The 21448-nt window shown below is 28.8% G+C and overlaps 2 protein-coding genes and 1 pseudogene across 2 annotated transcripts in view; 2 read left to right on the top strand and 1 right to left on the bottom strand.

Annotated features, from left to right (window-relative positions):
* Positions 1 to 4776, bottom strand: part of LOC141301298 (haloacid dehalogenase-like hydrolase domain-containing 5) — a 5555-nt gene extending 779 nt beyond the window's left edge. Inside the window, exons 1-3 of the mRNA XM_073831549.1 lie at positions 4410 to 4776; positions 1906 to 2124; positions 1661 to 1773 (exon numbers count right to left, since the gene is read on the bottom strand). Coding sequence (XP_073687650.1) covers positions 1661 to 1773; positions 1906 to 2124; positions 4410 to 4526 — 449 coding nt within the window. The 5' untranslated portion in view covers positions 4527 to 4776. The remainder of the gene's footprint in view (positions 1 to 1660; positions 1774 to 1905; positions 2125 to 4409) is intronic.
* Positions 4777 to 5921: 1145 nt separating this feature from the next.
* Positions 5922 to 14907, top strand: ccdc77 (coiled-coil domain containing 77). Its single transcript, XM_073831887.1, has 11 exons — positions 5922 to 5965; positions 7410 to 7587; positions 8842 to 8984; positions 9074 to 9170; positions 9262 to 9343; positions 9424 to 9506; positions 11831 to 11979; positions 12051 to 12300; positions 13937 to 14062; positions 14245 to 14397; positions 14568 to 14907. Exons 1-11 carry the CDS (start codon positions 5931 to 5933, stop codon positions 14712 to 14714), a joined length of 1443 nt encoding a protein of 480 aa, XP_073687988.1. The 5' UTR covers positions 5922 to 5930; the 3' UTR covers positions 14715 to 14907.
* A 6467-nt stretch (positions 14908 to 21374) lies between these two features.
* The window catches only part of LOC141301296 (haloacid dehalogenase-like hydrolase domain-containing 5), a 7320-nt pseudogene continuing 7246 nt past the window's right edge, over positions 21375 to 21448 (top strand).

Below are 21448 nucleotides of genomic sequence, written 5' to 3'. Positions count from 1 at the left end.
ATTTACAAATACTTATGATTTACTATTTTGTTTTGTAAAAAATGTTATGTATAATTATATATTTATAAATATATACATATATTTTATATATTTATAAATATATACATGTTACATTATATATATATATATATAATTTTCTATAATAATTGTAGTTATAATTTATAATTTTATATATATATATATAGACACACACATACACACAATTTATGTATACTTATATAATTTATATATTTACTACTTTATATATTCTTATATAATTTGCTATATATATATATATATATTTCATTGTATATTTATAAATATATACATATACTTCATATATATATTATATCATTTTTAAAAATAATTGTAATTATAAATTATAATTTTATATTAATATACACACACACACACACACACATTTAATTATTATTTAATAATAATAATAAATTATTTAATAATTTATATATTTACTAATGCCATTACAAAATTTTATTTTTCATAAATTATATATATATATATTATTTTGTAATAATTTTAGTTATAATTTATAATTATATATTTATATATACTTAGATTTTATAAATAACTATATAAATATATAATTATAGATATATTTTATATATATTAAAATATAAATTTTATTTTTAAATTTATATATATATATATATATATATATATATATAATGTATTAGTCAGTATTATAATAATTACATTTAAACAATTAACATCTATTATTATTATTTAAGAAATTTAAGAAATGTATTGGTTTATTAATTATATTATTTATTTTATTTTATAACATATATACTTTTCTGTAATAATTTTTGTAATTATGAACACTATTATTACTTATTCAATTTACGAAATATATTACATTCATTATTATTATTTATCAAATTATATTAGTGTGTTAATTATATTATTCAATTATATATATTCAACTTTTTTAATTCATTACATGAAATTTTCTGTAAATTATTTATACTATTAAATAATTATATTAATGACATTTATACACACACATAATATTATATAAACGATAATTATAGTAATTTATTATATTATAAATATAACAAATTATTATTGTTATAAATATCACATTTTAATAAAATATATAGTTACAAACTATATGTTATAACTAGGGCTGGGACACGATTAATCGCGATTAATCGCATCCAAAATAAAAGTTTATGTTAACATACTAAATGTGTGTTTACTGTGTATATTTATTATGTATATATAAATACACACACATACATGTATAGCCTTTAAAAAATACTTATATGTGTGGATAGTTGTATTTGTATTTAATTTAGATTATATATAGAATTATAAATATTTTATTTATTTTAATTTAATTTTTATTTTCAGTTTTCTTTAATATACATGTTTGTGTGTGTATTTATATATACATAATAAATATACACAGTAAACACACATTTAGTATGTTAACATAAACTTTTATTTTGGATGCGATTAATCGCGATTAATCGTGTCCCAGCCCTAGTTATAAACTATAGTTAGTTGTAACTATAATTGTTATAAATAATAAATTAAAGAAATTATTTTTTTATGAATTATTATAACATAATATATATATATATATATATATATATATATAAGTTATAATTATTTATAACCATTTATAGTCATTAAAAATCTAATTAAAGAAGGATACTTGTGTGCAACTTCCACCACGGGTCCCTGTCCGGACACCAGCACACACAGGTCATGGAACTGAGTGAAAACCCGCAGAGGACTGTGGGACAGCACCACCTGGTCTGGAGACACCTGTTGGAGAAACCAATCCATCCTGTCTTACTCTCGGTCACAAGTAATCAAATCACGTTATGTTTAAACTATCGACAGTGCAACCTGGAGGCTGTAAATATTTGTGGTTACACCTGTGGTCAGGTGTCTCACCTCAACCTCCAGAAGGTGAGACAGCTGCTCTGCCTTGGTTTCTCTGAGAGAGTTTCCTGCATTTGTCACAAACACCACAGGAACCTTGTACTTTCCATCGCCGTCCACCAGGTTCCTAAAACACTGTTTGGCTGCAGGAATGGGCGTACGTCCACGTACCAGCACCCCGTCAATGTCAAACAGAAGCCCGAACAAGCTGCGATCCTGTTCACACACATCCTCAAAACAAATAATTGCAAGTTTTTATTAGTTAGCAGATACTTTGATCAAAAGTGACCAACTGTACACATCTGTTAACCTCAAATGTCTTGATCAAGGTCACAATGGTGATAGTTTCAATAGGGATTTGAACCTACAGCCTTTAAGCTACAGATTAAATTCAGGCCCAAACTGCACCATGATGCCGCACCACCCCCTAATGACAAAGCGTTTTATTCCCGCCTTCAGACTGTTTTCACATTTCCTGCAAAAGGAAAGTGAAACCTTCAGTGTCTTCAGTACACATTGCTGTGCTATTCAGGGGGAAACATCCTGCAAATCCAGGTGAAAGTTCATGTAGATTAATTGCAAAAGTTCCTTTCTCCTGCTAAATGTCAAAGGCTGTATGTCAAAACCTAATACGTAACTTACCTGGGCATCATTTTTGTTGCTTTTCTTTTTCATTAAAAGTATATTAAAATGTTTGAACTAAAATACAGTTTTAAATTATAGGATATAATTATATAATATATATAAAAATGAAAAATAATAAAAATATATTATTTTGTATTTTATATTTTTTGTATTAATTATAATTATTAATTATATTTTATATGTAGTTCTATAATATATATATATATATATATATATATATATATATATATATATATATATATGTTTTATTATAGTATAATAAAGTAATTACTATAATTAGTAATTATTATTATTCATAAAATTTAAATGTATTACAATTATTATGATTATTTATTAAAATATTAATGTACTGTATTAATTCTATTATTAAATTAGATATTTTATTATACTTAATTTTAATTATATATTATATATATAATTATAATATTATATACACAAACTCTGACAGTTTTTATATTTAACAAATAAAAAATGCATAAATAGCCACACAATATATAAATATATAAATTTTATATACAACATTTTATATCAAATTAGATCAAATATCAAATTTATATCAAAATATAATCAATATTATGAACTACAAATAAACAATTGTTATTTATATATTAATAATTATAATATAATATAATATTATATTTGTAATAATTTTAATTATAATTTATATAATATAAATTATAAAATATATACATACATCATTCATATATATATATATATATATATATATATATATATATATATATATTTATTTTATATATATTCTTAAATTATATATTTAATTTTATATATACTGTAATAACCGCTATTATAGTAATAATATGGGCATTTATTATTATTTATAAAAAATTTTAATAGTAGTGTATAATTATATTATTAAATTATATTTGTAATCATTTTATTATAACAATTTTCTATAATAATTTATTACAATAATTATATTTCTAACTTTTATATATATATATATATATACACACACACACACATATAAAACATCATTTCTGACATAAATATTGTAAAATTATTTAAAATATACATTTTATAATAATTTTAATTATTTCTAATAATATATTTTTATATACTAACTTATTTCTAATTATTCAAATGTTTATATATATATATATTCTTAAATTATATATTTCATTTTATATATACTGTAATAATGGCTATTACAATATTACATGCATAACTAATAAGTATTATAGTAATCATAATTATAGACATTATTATTTATTACATTTAAGAAATGTATTACATACATTATTAAATTCTAATAGTAGTGTATTTATTATATTATATATTTGTTCGTTTATAACATAATTGTCTGTAATAATCGTTTTTACAGTAATTATATTTATAACTTTTATACACACACACACACACACACACACACACACACACACACACATTTTTTAACGTAAAATATTGTTTCAAAAATATAAAAAATGATATTAAATATTACATTATATACATATATTACACATTTAGTTTTTATATTTTACATATAAAAACTTGATTTGAATAGCCATATAATATATAAACATACACAAGATATTTTATATGCAACATTTTATATAATTATACAAATAATTATAATGTTATATATTGTATTTATAATATGAAATAACCGTATATACACTTGATTAAAATATGTTCATTTCTGGACTAAAAATACTGTCTAGATAGTCAGCTTACTACGTTTTGAAACACAGCCAGATATTGACTCGAAACTTATGAAACCAAAACAACAGCACAAGCCTGTCTGCACATAACACTAGTCGTTTTGCAGTGGTCAGGGGTGTCTGAACACTCATTATTGTTATTGAGGGCTAAATTATAAACAATAATAATAATAATAATGAGCGTGAACTCACTGTGCTGTAGCGGCGCTGCGTCTGCGCAGAAACAGCTGCATTAGTGACTTTCCTGCTCAATTTCACGCCTCTCCACCCGATTCTAAACATATTCAAGCGGGAAAAGACCTCTGCCATATTTTTCTTTGAAATAAATGAAGAAACGACACAGTGTTTCTACTTTGACCTGAGCATGACTCCTCCTGCGCTGCTAACCATTAGCTCGCATGCTATCAACAGCTGTCAAACATGTTTTTCTCTAAAGGCTACGTAGGAAATCCGCGTATGGCTCTTATCTAAATCAATCCCCCTACGCTGTGTGTCACAGCAGGAAATAGTGTCGAACTGACAGATGCCTGCTGCGGGAGTCTAACGCCAGGCTGCGTTGCTGTTGCGCAGACTCTGCGTCGCAGGGGACGCAGTCAGAACGCGCTCAAGTAAACACAGACACTTCCGGTTTCTAACCGGCGTTTTTTTAAAAGCGAGCAGCGCTTTCACATCCACACGCAGGGAGAGGTAACTATTACACAAACATTTGATTTAACACGAAAATATGATTCTAACTATGATTTAATCGTGTGAGCGTGCGGTAACGTTAAATATTGAAAATGCCAAATGTAAAGTTAGCCGGTTAAGTTAGTCAAGTCATGAACGACCGTTATGATATTTTGATTTTTATGTACAACAGTAGCTATTTACTGCACACTTGACAGGTTAATGAATAAATAAAGCGACTAAAGTGATCATATAAGCTGTTAATTTTATCGTTCAATATATTCTTGGTCTAATTAAACCTGTATAACGCTTTGTTTGTTCATTTTTTTCCACCGCAAAGCGTCACTCTTGTTTACATGGCAACCATCACACCTGTATGTGAACAAAAGAGCTTTTCTTTAGGCTATTTTTATGAATATTGATATATTGTATGTTTTTTCTGGTTTACCTTAATTTTATTTCAAAGTTTGTTCGCCTACAGATTACTATATGTGACCCTGGACCACAAAACCAGTCATATGGGTCAATTTTGTTATTCAATATTTTTATTCTTGACAAATAAGTTTTCCATCGAGGTATGGTTTGTTAGAATATAATACAATTGGGCAAGGATACAACTATTTGATAATCTGGAATCTGAGGGTGCTAAAAAAAAATCGAAATATTGAGAAAATCACTTTTAGAGTTGTCAAAATGAAGTACTTAGCAATGCGTATTACTAATAAAAAATTGTGTTTTGATATATTTGTAGTTGGAAATGTACTAAATATGTTCATGGAACATATCTTTACTAAATATCGTAATGATTTTTGGCATAAAAGAAAATTTTTAATTTTGACCCATACAATGGCTATTGCTACAAATATACCTGTGCTACTTAAGACTTTTGTGGTCCAGGGTCACATATTTAAATAAAATCACCTAAAAATGTATATGAATAAAATCTTTTAATTTAATTTGTGTTATTATTGTTTTGTTTTTTTACCTTTTACGTATTTTAATTGCACCACATTAAAGTCTTTTTTTTATTTTAGGCCATACACTGGGATGATGGAGTCTCCTCCTACAAAAGAACGTAAAAGGTAAAATAAATGAGAATTAATATCGTAAAATATTATTGCAATGTAAAAAAACAATTTCTATTTAAATATACATTAAAATGTAATTTATTCCTGTGATCAAAGTTGATTTTTTTGAAAAGCATCATTACTCCAGTCTTCAGTATCACACGATCCTTCCAAAAATCATTCCAATATACTGATTTATTATTAATGTTGGAAACAGTTGTGCTGCTTAATATTTTTGTTGGAATCTGTGATATGTGTTCAGGATTCTTTGTTGAATAAAAAGTTAAAAGCACTTATTTAAAATAGAAATCTTTTCTAACATATACATATATGCTACCGTTCAAAAGTTTTTTTTTAAAGCAATTAATACTTTTATTCAGCAAGGATGTGTTAAATAAAAAATATTGAATTATAGTTAAATGATAAAATGTGATAGCAAAAACTTTTAGTTAGTATTGTTACAAAAAAGATTTATATTTTGAATAAATACTGTTCTTTCTAACTTTTTAACATCAGCGAATCCTGAAAAAAGTATCACAGGTTCCATAAAAATATTTGGCAGTTCAACTGTTGCCAACAACATAGATAATTATAATAATAAATGAGAATACACTACCAGTCAAAGGTTTTTGAACAGTAAGAATTGTCTTTTGCTCACCAAGCCTTCATATATTTGATTGAAAATATAGCAACAGCAGTAATATTGTGAAATATTTTTACTATTTAAAATAGCTGCTTTCTATTTGAATATATTTTTTAAAATGTAATTTATTCCTGTGATCAAAGCTGAATTTTCAGCATCATAACTCCAGTCTTCAGTGTCACATGATCCTTCAGAAATCATTCTAATATTCTGATTTGCTGTCCAAGAAGCATTTATTAATATTATTATCAATATTTAAAACATTTGAATACATTTTTTTTTTTAGGATTCTTTGATGAATAGAAAGATCCAAAGATCAGCATTTTTCTGAAAGAAGAAGCTTTTGCAACATTATACACTATACTATTCAAAAGCTTGGAGTCATTGTAAAAAAAAAATTTGGCTAAAGAAATTATAGAAATTAATACTTTTATTTAGCAAGGATGCTTTAAATTGATAAAGTGATGATAAAGACATTTATAAAAAGACTTCTATTTTAGATAAATGCTGTTCTTCTGAATTTATCAAAGAAACCTGAATAATTCTACTCTAATAATAATAATAATAAATGTTTTTTGAACAGCAAATCAGAACATTAGAATGATTTCTGAAGGATCGTGTGACACTGAAGACTGGAGTAATGATGCTAAAAGTTCAGCTTTGCATCACAAAAATAAATTATATTTTAAAATGTATTCAAAAAGAAAGCAGTAATTTTAAATTTCAATAATATTTCATAATATTTTTTTTCTGTATTTTAAAAAATATTTTATATTACCTGAACATCACCTTTTTTTTTTTCTCTGTTTGTGTCAGTCCTAGACTCAGCCCACAGCATGAGTCTCCACTGCCCTCCATATCTGAGCGTCTGGCGTACCTGCGCCCGTCCCGTGAGCTCCTGGAGTTTTACAGGCAGAAAGTGGCACAGTTTGATGGAGAACATGATGACCTGCTGCAGATGCTGGAGAAGTACAGGAGCACGGCAGAAGAGCAGGTGACCTCCTATCCTTTGGATGACATTCCCGCTCTCTCCATTTATTATGGATATTATATACAGTCAAGCACGAAATTATTCATACCCCTGGCAAATTCTGACTTAAAGTTACTTTTATTCAACCAGTGAGTTTTTTTTTTTTTTGACCGGAAATGACACAGGCTTCTCCCAAAAGATAATAAGACGATGTACAGGAGGCATGATTGTGGAAAAAAATATTTCTCAGCTTTTATTTACATTTGAACAAAAAGTGGCATGTCCAAAATTATTCATACCCTTTGCAAACTGTCACAGTCTATGGGAAAATCCAAAGTTCTATACCATTCCAAATAGTCCAAGCTGTTCTAAAGCATCCTAATTACCCTGATTCATTGGAAACAGCTGTTAATCAACTCAGCAGGTGAAAAACAGAAGCTCTCTGCTGTTGGTTTGTGGACAGTCATGGCTAAGACAAAGGAGCTCACTGAGGACCTACGGCTGCGCATTGTGGCTGCTCACAAGTCAGGAAAGAGCTGTAAGACCATATCTAAATGATTTGAAGTTCCAGTGGCTACAGTGCAAAGTATCATTAAAAAATACAAGACATCCCACACTGAAATTTCAGAGGACGTGGTCAGAAGCCAAAAGTGACACCTGTGCTGGCCAGGAGGATAGTGAGAGAGGTAAAAAAAAAAAAGCCACCAAGGCCATCCTGATGAATCTGGGCTCTGCTGGTGGCAACATCTCAAGACAGACAGTCCAACAGACACTGCACACCGCTGGGTTCCACAGATGCAGACCAAGGAGGACACCACTTTTAAAATGCTCAATTGAGAATCTGTGGAGGGAGCTAAAGATCAGGGTGATGGCAAGGAGACCCTCCAACCTGAAAGAGTCGGAGCTCATCGCTAAAGATGAATGGGCAAAAATACCAGTGGAGACATGCAAAAAGCTGGTCAGCAATTATAGGAAGCGTTTGATTGCTGTAATAGTCAATAAAGGCTTTTCTATTGATTATTGAGAAGGGTATGAATAATTTTGGACATGCCACTTTTTGTTCAAATTTAAATAAAAGATGAGTAATAATTTTTTCCACAATGATGCCTCTTGTACATCGTCATCTTATCTTCTGGGAGACGTCTGTGTCATTTCTAATCAAAAAAAAAAAACTTGCTGGTTGAATAAAAGTAACTTTAAGTCAGAATTTTGCAGGAGTATGAATAATTTCGGGCTGGACTGTAATTTGTTTGTACTTGTATTATTGATTTTGTGCAGCATAAGTTGCAGTGGGAGGTGCGTCAGCGCGAGGAGGAGATCGCAGAGCTCCAGACCGCTCTCAGTGACATGCAGGTGTATCTGTTCCAGGAGCGAGAGCAGGCGCTGCGACTGTACGCCGAGAACGATCGCCTCAAAATCAGGTCAGACGTCTCTTAATCAGGCATACGAGAGCACAAACATGATATCTGAGACTGAAGTGTTTTTTTTTTTTTTTTTTTGCTATCGTCAGAGAGCTGGAGGACCGGAAAAAGATCCAGCATCTTCTAGCGCTGGTGGGGCCAGATCCAGGCGAAATCACGTATTTCCATCGCGAACCTCCACAAAAGGTTCAAAACAACACAAATCTATTATATTTTGTGACGTATTATGCTTTATTTTGGTTTGGAATTCAGTGTTTTGTAATAATATTGTTTTTAGGTCACAGTCCCTCAAAAGAAGGTCCAGCTGAGCTCACATGAGGAATCAAAGGTGGTGAAACCGAGGCCTGTATCAGTGAAAGGTTTGCTCTTTATTTAACTTCATATTTAGTTACTAGTGGACGTTTTCTATGGAAACAGCATGTGGTGTTTTAAACTGCAGGAAGCAAGAAATCAGCCAAAGAAGGAGAAGATGCCACAAGTTCAGAGCAATACAAGAGAGACAGCCAGACATTACTCTTGCAGGTGTGTGTGTCTCTTGGTCAACAAGGCTGCATTTATTTGATCTAAATTGCAGTGAAATTGTGAAATAGTATTATAATTTTAAATAACTGCTTTTTATTTGAATATATTTTAAAATGTATTTTTTTTTTGTGATCAAAGCTGAATTTTCAGCATCATTACTTCAGTCTTCAGTGTCACATGATTCTTTAGAAATTATTCTAATATGCTGATTTGCTGCTTGAGAAACAGTATTATCAGTGTTGAAAATAGTTTAATATTACAGTTCTAAATTGATACATTTTTTCAGGATTCTTTGATATATAGAATGTTGAAAACAACAGCATTCATTTAAAATAGAAATCTTTTGAATGCAAGTATAATAAATGATAAATTATATTTTAAAAATATTAGAAATGCCATTATGATGAGATATATATATGTATATTCAGTTTTATATTAAATTTTACATATTATAAATGTCAGTATTTGAATTTAATTTAGTATTAAATGTATTATCCTATATAAATATTTTTTATGAATGCTTTTAAATTAAAAATATACATAATATATTATTTTTACATATATTTGTCAATATTTACATTTTATTATTTAGTTTTAAATTAATATAATGTAGTAATTTTATATAAATATTCTATAAATTTGATATTTTACTTGAATATTTCTACATTGAAAATTATATAATATATTATTTGTACATATTATAAATGTCAATATTTTAATTTATTTTTATTTTAAAATGAGTAATATAAAGTAATTCTAACTATTATTTAATATCAATATTCTATAAATATTGATATGCATAATGTGTAGATATACATATAATTTGCTTTTTTTATTTTGTGGTGCAGAATACACGTTTTTTAAATATAATTAAATATTATTTTTATATATTGTAAATATCAATATTTTTATGAATACTTCTAAATCAAAAGTTATATAATATATACAATTATATATTATATAATGTTTGCATGTAAAAAAGTCAATATTTTAATTGTATTAGTTTTAATTTAATATATAAATTTTATTATTTTATATAAATATTCTGTAAATATAGATGTACATAATGTGTAAATATACACATAATTATATATTACTTTGTTATTTTTATATATTTTAAAAAATCAATATTTTTATGAATACTTTTAAAATTAAAAATTAAATATTTTATTTTTATATTAATGTCAATGTTTTAATTTATTTTTAGTTTTAAACCTTTAATATATAGTAATTCTAACTATTATTTAATATAAATATTCTATAAATAAAGATATGCATAATGTGTGTATGTATACATATAATTTGCTTTTTTTGTGGTGCAGAATAAGCATGTTAATTAAATGTTTATTAAATATAATTTTTTATGTATTTTAAATATAAATATTTTTATGAATACTTTTAAATTAAAAGTTATATAATATATAAAATATATAATAGATAATAATTTTAATTATATTATTTTATATAAATTTTCTGTAAATATAGATGTACATAATGTGTAGATATACCGATAATTCTATATTTTATGTTGTTTTTATTTTTTAAAATATCAATATTTTTATGAATACTTTTAAAATGAAAAATTATATATTATTTTTACATTTTATAAAATATTTTATTTTTATATAAATTTCAGTGTCTTAATTTATTTTTAGTTTTAAATTAATAATATATAGTAATTCTAACTATTATTTTATATAAGTATTCTATAAATATAGACATGCATAATGTGTAGCTTTTTTATATTTTGTGGTGCAGAATAAACATGTTAATTAAATATAATTATTAAATAATATTTATATATATTATATCAATATTTTTATGAACACTTATAAATTTAAAATTATTTACTTTTTACATATTATAAATCAAAACATTTTAATGTATGTAGTTCTAAAATTATAATATACGTAATTTTTATAAAATAATTTTTTATTATAATTATTGTTTAAAATATATAAAAGGAAAAAAATATATAGTTAAAATTATTATTATATTGTGATTTTATTATATGCAAAAAGTATATAATTTTAAATTTATAAGTATTTATAAAAATAGTTTAAAATATATAAGTAAAAAAATACTTTTAAGTTAAAAATGTATTTGTGTGTGTGTGTGTGTGTAGATATACATAATTAGTTTTAATTTTTAACTTTTTGTCCAGTATAAACGTTTTAATGAAATATAATTGTATTATAACATTTTATACATATAATTTGCTTTAATTTATGTTTTTGTGCAGAATAAATAATTTAATAAGCATGTGCTAATTAAAATATATCTTTTTGCCGTGTTGAATGGCTGCTGTTGTTGTATGAGTCCAGGTGGAGGCACTGCAGGCTCAGCTGGAGGAGCAAACGCGGCTGGCTAAAGAGCAGGTGGAGGCGCTGCTAGAGGACCGCCGCATTCATCAGGAGGAGAGACAGGTACAGCACCAGCGCGACCAGGACAGAATCACAGCCCTCACCGACAAGTAAGTTCATCCCTTCTTCTGATTCACCCAACCCTCAGCATCAGATTTGAGCTGGACTCTCACGTGTTCAGACTGCAGCGCACACAGAACCTGCTGTACGAGAGCACCAGGGACTTCCTGCAGCTGAAGTTTGAGAGTCGAGCTCACGAGAAGAGCTGGATGCTGGAGAAGGACCGTCTGCTGCGAGAGCTGGACTCCTGTCAGGAGCGGCTGCGGGAGGAGCGCGCTTTTCCCGAACAGCCTCCGCCTCTGTCTGAAGACGCTCTGTTCATCACGCAACCCAAACACGAGACCAGCCAGACACACCGGGAGGAGATCAGGGTCAGTCACACAGCTCATTTGTGTCAGCTCTCATTTCTTTTTTTGTTTTAGATAACTTTGGCACGGACCCCCAAATATGACGATAATAAATCCCCTTATTAAATAATAAAGGCAACTATATATTTTAGACTCATTTAAAATGTGAGAGAAAAATAGGGTTAAGTATGCTGCTGTTTAAGAAGGAAATATTTGCCATTTATATTGGTAATGTTCTAAACTCTAAGATTCTATTTTGAATTAGAATTTAGTTTTTCCACTGTAATTTTAGTTAGTTTAGTAAGTTTTAGTAATTTTATTTAATTTTTTATTTTTATTTATATAGAAATGCTGCCTTGGCAAATAACTGAAATTAAAAAGGTTTAAAAAAAAAAAAAAAAATTAAATAAATACTATGTAATTTTATTAGAATAATGTCATTTTTAATTGTATATAATTATATATTATTCTATTAATAATATAATTAAAAATGTATATTTTAAGAAGCAACATTAAGAATCAAATAATATAAATATCTGATATTAAACGTTTTTAAAATGTATGTATATATGTAAATGTGTGTATATGTATATGTATGTATGTGAATAAAAAAAAATATATATATATATAAATTTAATATAAAATTTTTTATATAAATATAGGCACATAAATTCAGTGTTTTTTGTGTATGTTTTATTTTTATATTTTTATTTATAGTTATCAGTTACCAGTCATATTATTATTTTTTTATTTATAGTTACCAGTCATAAGGTTAAATTTGACAAAACTGAGATATATATATATATATATATATATATATATATATATATATATATATATATATCATATGAAAGCTCAATAAATAAGCTTTCTATTGATGTATGGTTTATTAGGATAGGACAATATTTGACCGAGATACATCTATTTGAAAATCTGGAATCTGAGGGTGCAAAAAATCAAAATACTGAGAAAATCATCTTTAAAGTTGTCCAAATTAAGTTCTTAACAATGCATATTACTAATCAAAAATTACATTTTGATAGGTTTACAGTAGTAATTTTACAAAAAAATCTTCATGGAACATGATCTTTACTTAATATCCTAATGATTTTTGACATAAAAGAAAAATCAATAATTTTGACCCATACAATGTATTTTTGGCTATTGCTACAAATAAACCCCAGCGACTTAAGACTGGTTTTGTGGTCCACTGTGTACACACGTACACACACGTACGTATGTGTATATAACACACACACACACACACACACACAGAGTAGTAACCATTTGAAGTAGATGAAATCCTTTCATCAAAGTTGTCCTAAAACCAAAACAATACCTGTTTTTAATCTTAGGGGCAACTTTGAACTTTTTTTTAATATATATATATATTTATAAACTTGTTTTTTTTAGTTATTTATAATATATGATGATATATTTGTTATTGATTGTATTTATATAATGTATAGTTATGCATATAAATTGTACATATAAATAGCATTGCAATTTCAATTACAATTTAAAAATTACTAATAGTTTTGTCCAGGATAAACAAGTTAATTGAAAACTGTTTTTAGGGAAAAATCACTTACTCTTTAATCTTATTAAAGGAGACTTTATCCATGTCTCACAAGTAATTTTGTCCTTTTTTTCCCAGCAGGCTTTGCAGGAGGAACTGAAACAGGCTCATAAACTAGCTGACATGTACCGAGAGCAGTGTGTGAATCTGGAGACGGACCTGTCCCAGATCAGAGAGGAGGGCGACGTTGGGCGAGAGATCTTCAAAGTACGCAAACAAACTCCTGCTTCACCAGAAATAAAAATGATTGATTATCCACCCAAACAACAGCAGCCTAAACATTGTGCTAAATATCTCTTTTTTTATGCTCAGTAAAAAAGTCATTTTTGCTTTTGACATTAAAATATTTAGATATAGATAGCGTCTAATTTTTGCATTTGTGTTTTTAGGAGCGCTCTGATAAGATGGCCAAACGTCTCCAGCTGATGACTCGACGTTATGAAGCTCTGGAGAAAAGACGGGCCATGGAGGTGGAGGGATTCAAGACTGATATCAAACACCTGCGGCAGAAAGTTAAAGACGTGGAGAAACATCTCTTTAAAGTCAGTCCTTCCTCTGCTTTAAGAATATATAGTGTTCATATGTCTCCTTAGTCTGAGGTTTTCAGGCAGAAAAACAGCTGTTAGTCATTTAAATGATCATTAATCATGCAAATGTATTTAAAATGAGGCAGATTTTGATAACGCTGTTTTTTTTTTTTTTTTTTTTTTAGTTGACAGTCAACGTGGGCCCTAATCAAGACCTGGCGATTCTCCATGAAGTTCGACAGACCAACAGCCGCACAGTAAAGGTCCAGAATGAGCTGAAGAACCTGAGGGCCAAAATCTACAAACTGGAAAATGACTTGAGATTCTGCTGAGGACTCATAAGATGAACTCTTAACAGCTCAGGCCTCACATTATGTGTTTACAGTCAAATATCCATCCATTTTTTTTTCTTTTATGATTTTGGAGTATCAAGAATGTCTGAAGCGCATCACTGACTGAATGATTCAGAAGAAAGCTGGACATGTTTGTCCACATTTGTGTTGTTGAATTTTGTATATTAGATAAATAAAGGTTGATTTTTATATTCATTATGAAAGTGACTGGGCATTTCTCACAGCTCTGAGACAATGACAAACACAACAAGGCCCATGTTCATTTTATAGCTTTTAAACATCTAAAACATTCCAAGTCAAAAAACAATACTGAAATTCCTGCAAGAGACCGTACATATTTCAGCTGACAAAAACTAAAACATACAAATGAATCTGATGAAAACTATCAAAAACACACGTCATATTTCACCACAAAATTTAAAAAAAAAAAGATTTGCATAATTAACAATTGAGCACATTTTCTTCTCAATCTGTCATTAACACACTAAAAATTGTGTATTTTTTTAATACATTTTACAGACACATTGATACACTACGAGTCAAGATTTTTCTGCTCTCTAAGCCTGCATTTATTTGATCCAAAGTACAGAAAAAGCAGTAATATTGCGAAATATTTTTACTATTTAAAATAACTGCTTTCTATTTAAATACATTTTAAAATGTAATTTATTCCTGTGATCAAAGCTACATTTTCAGCAGCATTACTGCAGTCTTGAGTGTCACATGATCCTTAAGAAATCATTCTAATATGCTGATTTGCTGTTTAAGAAACATTTTATCAATATTTGAAACCGTTCAAATAAAACATTTTTAGGATTCTTTGATGAATAGAAAGATCCAAAAATCAGCATTTATCTGAAATAAAAAGCTTTTGTAACATTATACATTATACCATTCAAAAGTTTCAAAAGGAGTCAATATTTTTGATATAAATGATATAAATTAACATTTTTATTGAGCAAGGATGCTTTAAATTGATAAAGTGATGATACAGATGTTAATATTTATCTGAAATAAAAAATAGTTCATCTATGATAAATGTTTTCTGAGCAGCAAATCAGAATATTAGAATGATTTCTGAAGGATCATGTGACTGGAGTAATGATGCTAAAAAAATCAACTTTTAAATCAGGAATAAATTACATTTTAAAATATATTCAAATAGACAACAGTTATTTCAAATAATAAAAATATTTCAAAATTGTACTGTTTTTGCTGTACTTCGGATCACCTAAATGCAGGCTTGGTGAGCAGAAGAGACTTTTAAAAGACTTTAAAAATGATTCAAGTATACACTACCAGTCGAAAGTTTTTGAACAGTAAGGTTTTTTAATTACAGTAATGAGAATTTGTGGGCAAAATGTGCTTAAGTGTTAAAATATCACAATGCAAAATACAAATTAATTTACGCAACATCTGAAATATGACCAGGTACAATTAATGAGATTCTCGCACACACACAAAATGATTCATCCTGAGCACAGCGAAGCGGTGACACTGTCACAAACTCAAAAAAAAAAAAAAAAAAAGTCACCAGATCATCGTCTAGTTTCGTCTCATTCAAGTATAGCATTCGTTTCCCAAAAAACATCTCTAAATGAGAGTTTGGTCATTTGAAATTACGATAAGTTGAGTATATTGCACGACAGCGTAGAATGTACCCTTGTCATTACTTGGCAATAATATTACCAGTACAAATGTAACACTCTTTTATAATAAGCCAAAATATATACAGAGTCAGCTAAAACCCATCATATGATAAAAACAAGTCTTCGTAACAGGGACGCAACACTGAAAGCTGCACCTCGAAACCTCAACGACGCCCGTATGGCTTCAACAACGACTTAAAGACACAGTTCATTTCCTCCTGAGGCAAGAAAGTGCATTGTCACACTCGATTAAAGATCACAAAATGATTGTAGTGTTCAAACTTTGGCCTTTTAAGTGAATTTGACTCATGCACAAGTCCAAACAAATGGCCTGATTTTGGTCTCCGCAGAGCTCATATTTATGACACATCTCAAGGCTGCATGATTCCTGACCTGCAGGAATCAGTCTGGAGACCAGGATTTTACAAGTATGAATATATTCGACTTTGATAATGAGCCTTACAATATGTTAAACAAACTCTGAAGAACATGTTCAGATAACCATTAAAGGGATATATCCTTTTACACCACTTGCTCACCAATGGACCTTCTGTAGTGAATGGGAGCCATCATTGTGGATTATTGTGATGTTTTTATCAGCTCTCATTCTGACGGCACCCATTCACTGCAGAGCAAGTGATATAATGCTACATTTCTCCAAATCTGATGAAGAAACAATCTCATCTTTTGATTGTAGAAATATTCCTTTAATGACCATAAGGAGGCACTATAACTTTTAAAACACCGGCTTTAGTAAACCAGCCTATGTTTTATCAATCTACCTGGCTTTTAGGGCAGTTCATTATCGTGTCTGGAGTGGTTTTGTGGGTTGATTGTGTTCACAGTGTGTGGACTGACCGCGGGTCAGATCATGTAGTTCTTCTTCAGCACCTCCAGGTACTGTTGAGTGGCTCTGCTTACGGGGTCCGGCTGCTCCAGACTCGCGTTCATAGTCAGGTTTTGGGAGCCGGAGGCCGATCCTACGGGAGACATACGGGCAGTTCCTCCTTCCAGCTCTCCTGTTACTGAGAGTGAAAACAAGTCACTTCTAAGGCCATTCAAATGAATACCGATGACATTTTTGCATCCAACCAATTATAATGGAATTCTAGCTTAATGGTTATATTAACCCTGTAAGGTTGGGCTTCAACGATTCCTTGATTGCATTCGAGTATTGCATTTTACCCATGGCGAGTAATCTGCAAAATACCGGAAGTGGTGCATTCCACATGTTAAACCCATTTAAAAAACATAATAAAACATAATGCAATTAAGAATTCACAAAAGCTGCGATTTTAATAAACAAATATGTGATGCAGGTACAATATATACCCTTTCGTTATTTACATCCGTGCGTCTGAGGAGTGGCTTCTGTTTAAAGTAAATGCTTCTCCGCACAAACTGTTATTTACATGAGTGAAGCTTGGTATTGTTATATATTGTTGTGAGTATTATTAACATTCATGTGGGAATGCAACATGCGCTATTTCATCAGATTTGTAAGGTAAATCATTTATAAACCTATGCAAGCACAAAAGAATACATCAATATCTTTCTCAATATGCTAACTGTTTTATGAAAAAAACGTTTTGATGTCCACATATTCATGAGATTACAGTGGATGTAGCATTTCTGTCATAAAGAAATGGCCAAATATTAAAGATAAAGTGGAAATTTGAATTAAATGTTTAGTCAATATTAAATGTGACCCTGGACCACAAAACCAGTCTTAAGTCGCTGGGGTATATTTGTAGCAATAGCCAAAAATACATTGTGTGGGTCAAAATTATTGATTTTTCTTTTATGTCAAAAATCATTAGGAAATTAAGTAAAGATCATGTTCCATGAAGATTTTTTGTAAAATTCCTACTGTAAACCTATCAAAATGTAATTTTTGATTAGTAATATGCATTGTTAAGAACTTAATTTGGACAACTTTAAAGGTGATTTTCTCAGTATTTAGATTTTTTTGCACCCTTAGATTCCTGATTTTCAAATAGATGTATCTCGGCCAAATATTGTCCTATCCTAGCAAACCATATATCAATAGAAAGCTTATTTATTGAGCTTTCATATGATGTATATATCTCAGTTTTGTCAAATTTTACCTTATGACTGGTTTTGTGGTCCAGGGTCACAAATGAGAATTAGATGGCGCAGCAAAGTGTAAAAAGAGCCCTCTGCAGGCATTTGATATAATGCGAAATGTACAGTGGGGAAAATAATTATTTGATCCCCTGCAGATTTTGTACATTTGCCCACTGACTAAGAAATGACCAGTCGTTAAGTTTAATGTTTATTTTAACAGTGAGAGATGAAATAACAACAAACAAAAATCTAGAAAAAAACATTTTTAAAGGCTATTGTTCACTTAGGTCTATTTTTATTACTACAAAAAAAAATCTATTATAATGACCTGATTACTCAATTAATCGTCAGAATAAACAACAGATTACTCGATTACCAAAATAATCATTAATGACAGCCCTACTCTAAAGTCTGACATTTGAAAGAACAGAAGTTTAAAAAAAGTTTGTTCATATTTTATAGCAGGCTTGTATGGTATAGCATGATATAGGAGACGATTTGGTGAAGTTGCTGATATTTATGACAAAAAATAATAAATTCTGATAGCTTGTAATCTAAATCAATGAGCTCTTAATAACAGTATTACAGACTATTTACATAAAATTAGTATTGTCAAATCGATTAATCATGATTAAATCACATCCAAAATAAAAGTTTTTGTTTACATAACATATGCGTGTATGCTGTGTAATATTTATATGTATATATAAATACACACACTTACATGTATATATTTCAGAAATAATTACATTTATTCATATTTCTGAATCACATATGTGACCCTGGACCGCAAAACCAGTCATAAGCGTAATGGGGTTTTTTTTAATTAAGATTTATACATTCTATTGATGTATTGTTTGACCGAGATACAACTATTTGAAAATCTAGAATCTGAGGGTGCAAAAAAAAAAAAATAATAAAAAAAAAAAAATACTGAGAAAATCGCCTTTAAGGATGTCCAAATGAAGTTCTTAGCAGTCCATATTACTAATCAAAAGTAAGTTTTGATATATGTTGGAGATTTACAAAATATCTCTATGGAACATGATCTTTACTTAATATCCTGATGATTTTTGGCATAAAAGAAAAATCGATAATTTTGACCCATACAATGTATTTTTGGCTATTGCTACAAATATAATAATGCATTTCATGAATTCTCGTCCATGGAAAGCGCCACATTTTGCTGGCAACTCGACGCGGGCAAAATGCAATCAAGGATTTTTTTTTTTAAATCGAGTACTTGAATCGAGGAATCGTGAAAGCCCTAATTGAAACATTTTGTTGTAATAATATCTCACCGTAGTCCAGCTCCTTCGATATGTTCTTCTCCAGCTCCGTCTGCATCTGCAACAGGAAAAGACAAACCAGATTACACATCTGACTTCATCTCATCAAACACCTGTCCTAAAACTAGCACTCAGCCAAGTTATTTTTAAAGGTTTCACAGCAGTCAATGCTATAGAAATACATAACCATAACCAATGCAGTCAAAATCAAGTCAGGTCAGAATCGAAATTCTAGTATTAGCATTCACTACCAATCAAAAATGTTGGGTTTCAAGGCTGCATTTATTTGATTAAAAATACAGTAAAAACTGAAAAAAATCCAAAATATTTTTACAATTTAAAATAGCTGGTTTCCAGTTGAATATATTTTAAAGTGTAATTTATTCCTGTAACATTAAAGCTGACTTTTTAGCAGCCTTTACTCAAATCTGTCACTTTTTTTTTTTTTGCCTGAACAAACATGGCCGTAATGTGACCCCAGGTAGTGATATAATAAATTTGATTAGTATAACATAAAATAAAAACACAAATCCGATGCTAAACTAAATCATTTACACATGCATATTAGTATAAAAAAATGACCTAATAGTAATGGAGTTCAAAATTTGACTAGTACAGTTACAGATCTGAGAAAAGCAGAACATAAACATCACATATTTAATGATAGATCCCATGTAAATATAAATATTCATTAAAATTAAAAATTAAATATAGACATAACAGGTACTCATGCTACATGCTAGTGTATATATATACTGCATATACACTACCATTCAAAAGTTTTTGGACAGTAAGATTTTTTTACGTTTTAGTTTTTTTAAAAAGTCTCTCTGCTCACGTGTCCATTTAAATATATTTTAAAATGTAATTTATCCCTGTGATTTCAAAGCTGAATTTTTAGCATCATTACTCCTGTCACATGATCCTTCAGAAATCATTCTAATATTCTGATTTTCTGCTAAAAACATTTATTGATATTATTATGTTGGAAACAGCTGAGTATAATTTTTTCAGAAGTTCAGAAGAACAGCTTTTATCTGAAATAGAAAACTTTATCACCTTTTTTGATCAATTTAAAGCATCCTCGCTGAATAAAAGTAGTAATTTCTATTATTTCTCCCACAAAATAAAAAATAAAAATAATGACTCCAAGCTTCTGAATGCTATAGTGTATAATGTTAAAAAAGTTTTTTATTTCAGATAAATGCTGATCTTTGGATCTTTCTATTCATTAAATAATCCTAAAAAAATTAACTGTTTTAAATATTGATAATAACAATAAAAAAAAGGTTTCTAGAACAGCAAATCAGCATATTAGAATGATTTCTGAAGGATCGTGTGACACTGAAGACTGGAGTAATGATGCTAAAAATTCAGCTTTGAAATCACAGGAATAAATTACATTTTAAAATATATTCAAATAGAAAGCAGCTATTTTAAACAGTAAAAATATGTCTACATTTTACTGTTTTTGCTGTACTGCAAGCTTGGTGAGCAGATAAGACTTCTTTAAAAAAAAAAAAAAAAAAAATTTACTGTCCAAAAACTTTTGGTAGTGTGTGTGCAGTAAACAACCAGAGCACACTATATTCAGTAATGTTTCTCAAAATGCAATGCGCTTGACTTTACCTTACATTTCCAGTGTGAAGAATAAACTGTCTCTGACCCAACTCACAAAGGTTAACAT

The sequence above is a fragment of the Garra rufa genome, chromosome 25 (genome assembly GCF_049309525.1).
Source record: "Garra rufa chromosome 25, GarRuf1.0, whole genome shotgun sequence".
NCBI lineage: Eukaryota > Metazoa > Chordata > Actinopteri > Cypriniformes > Cyprinidae > Garra > Garra rufa.
This window is presented reverse-complemented; position numbering and strand designations above follow the sequence as displayed.

Coding starts and splice junctions, on each gene's coding strand:
- ccdc77 (XM_073831887.1), top strand. CDS start 5,931: ATGATGGAGTCTCCTCCTACAAAAGAACGTAAAAG. Junction 9,507..11,830: donor GCCAGACATTACTCTTGCAG/GTGTGTGTGTCT, acceptor GTATGAGTCCAG/GTGGAGGCACTGCAGGCTCA. Junction 11,980..12,050: donor ATCACAGCCCTCACCGACAA/GTAAGTTCATCC, acceptor TCACGTGTTCAG/ACTGCAGCGCACACAGAACC.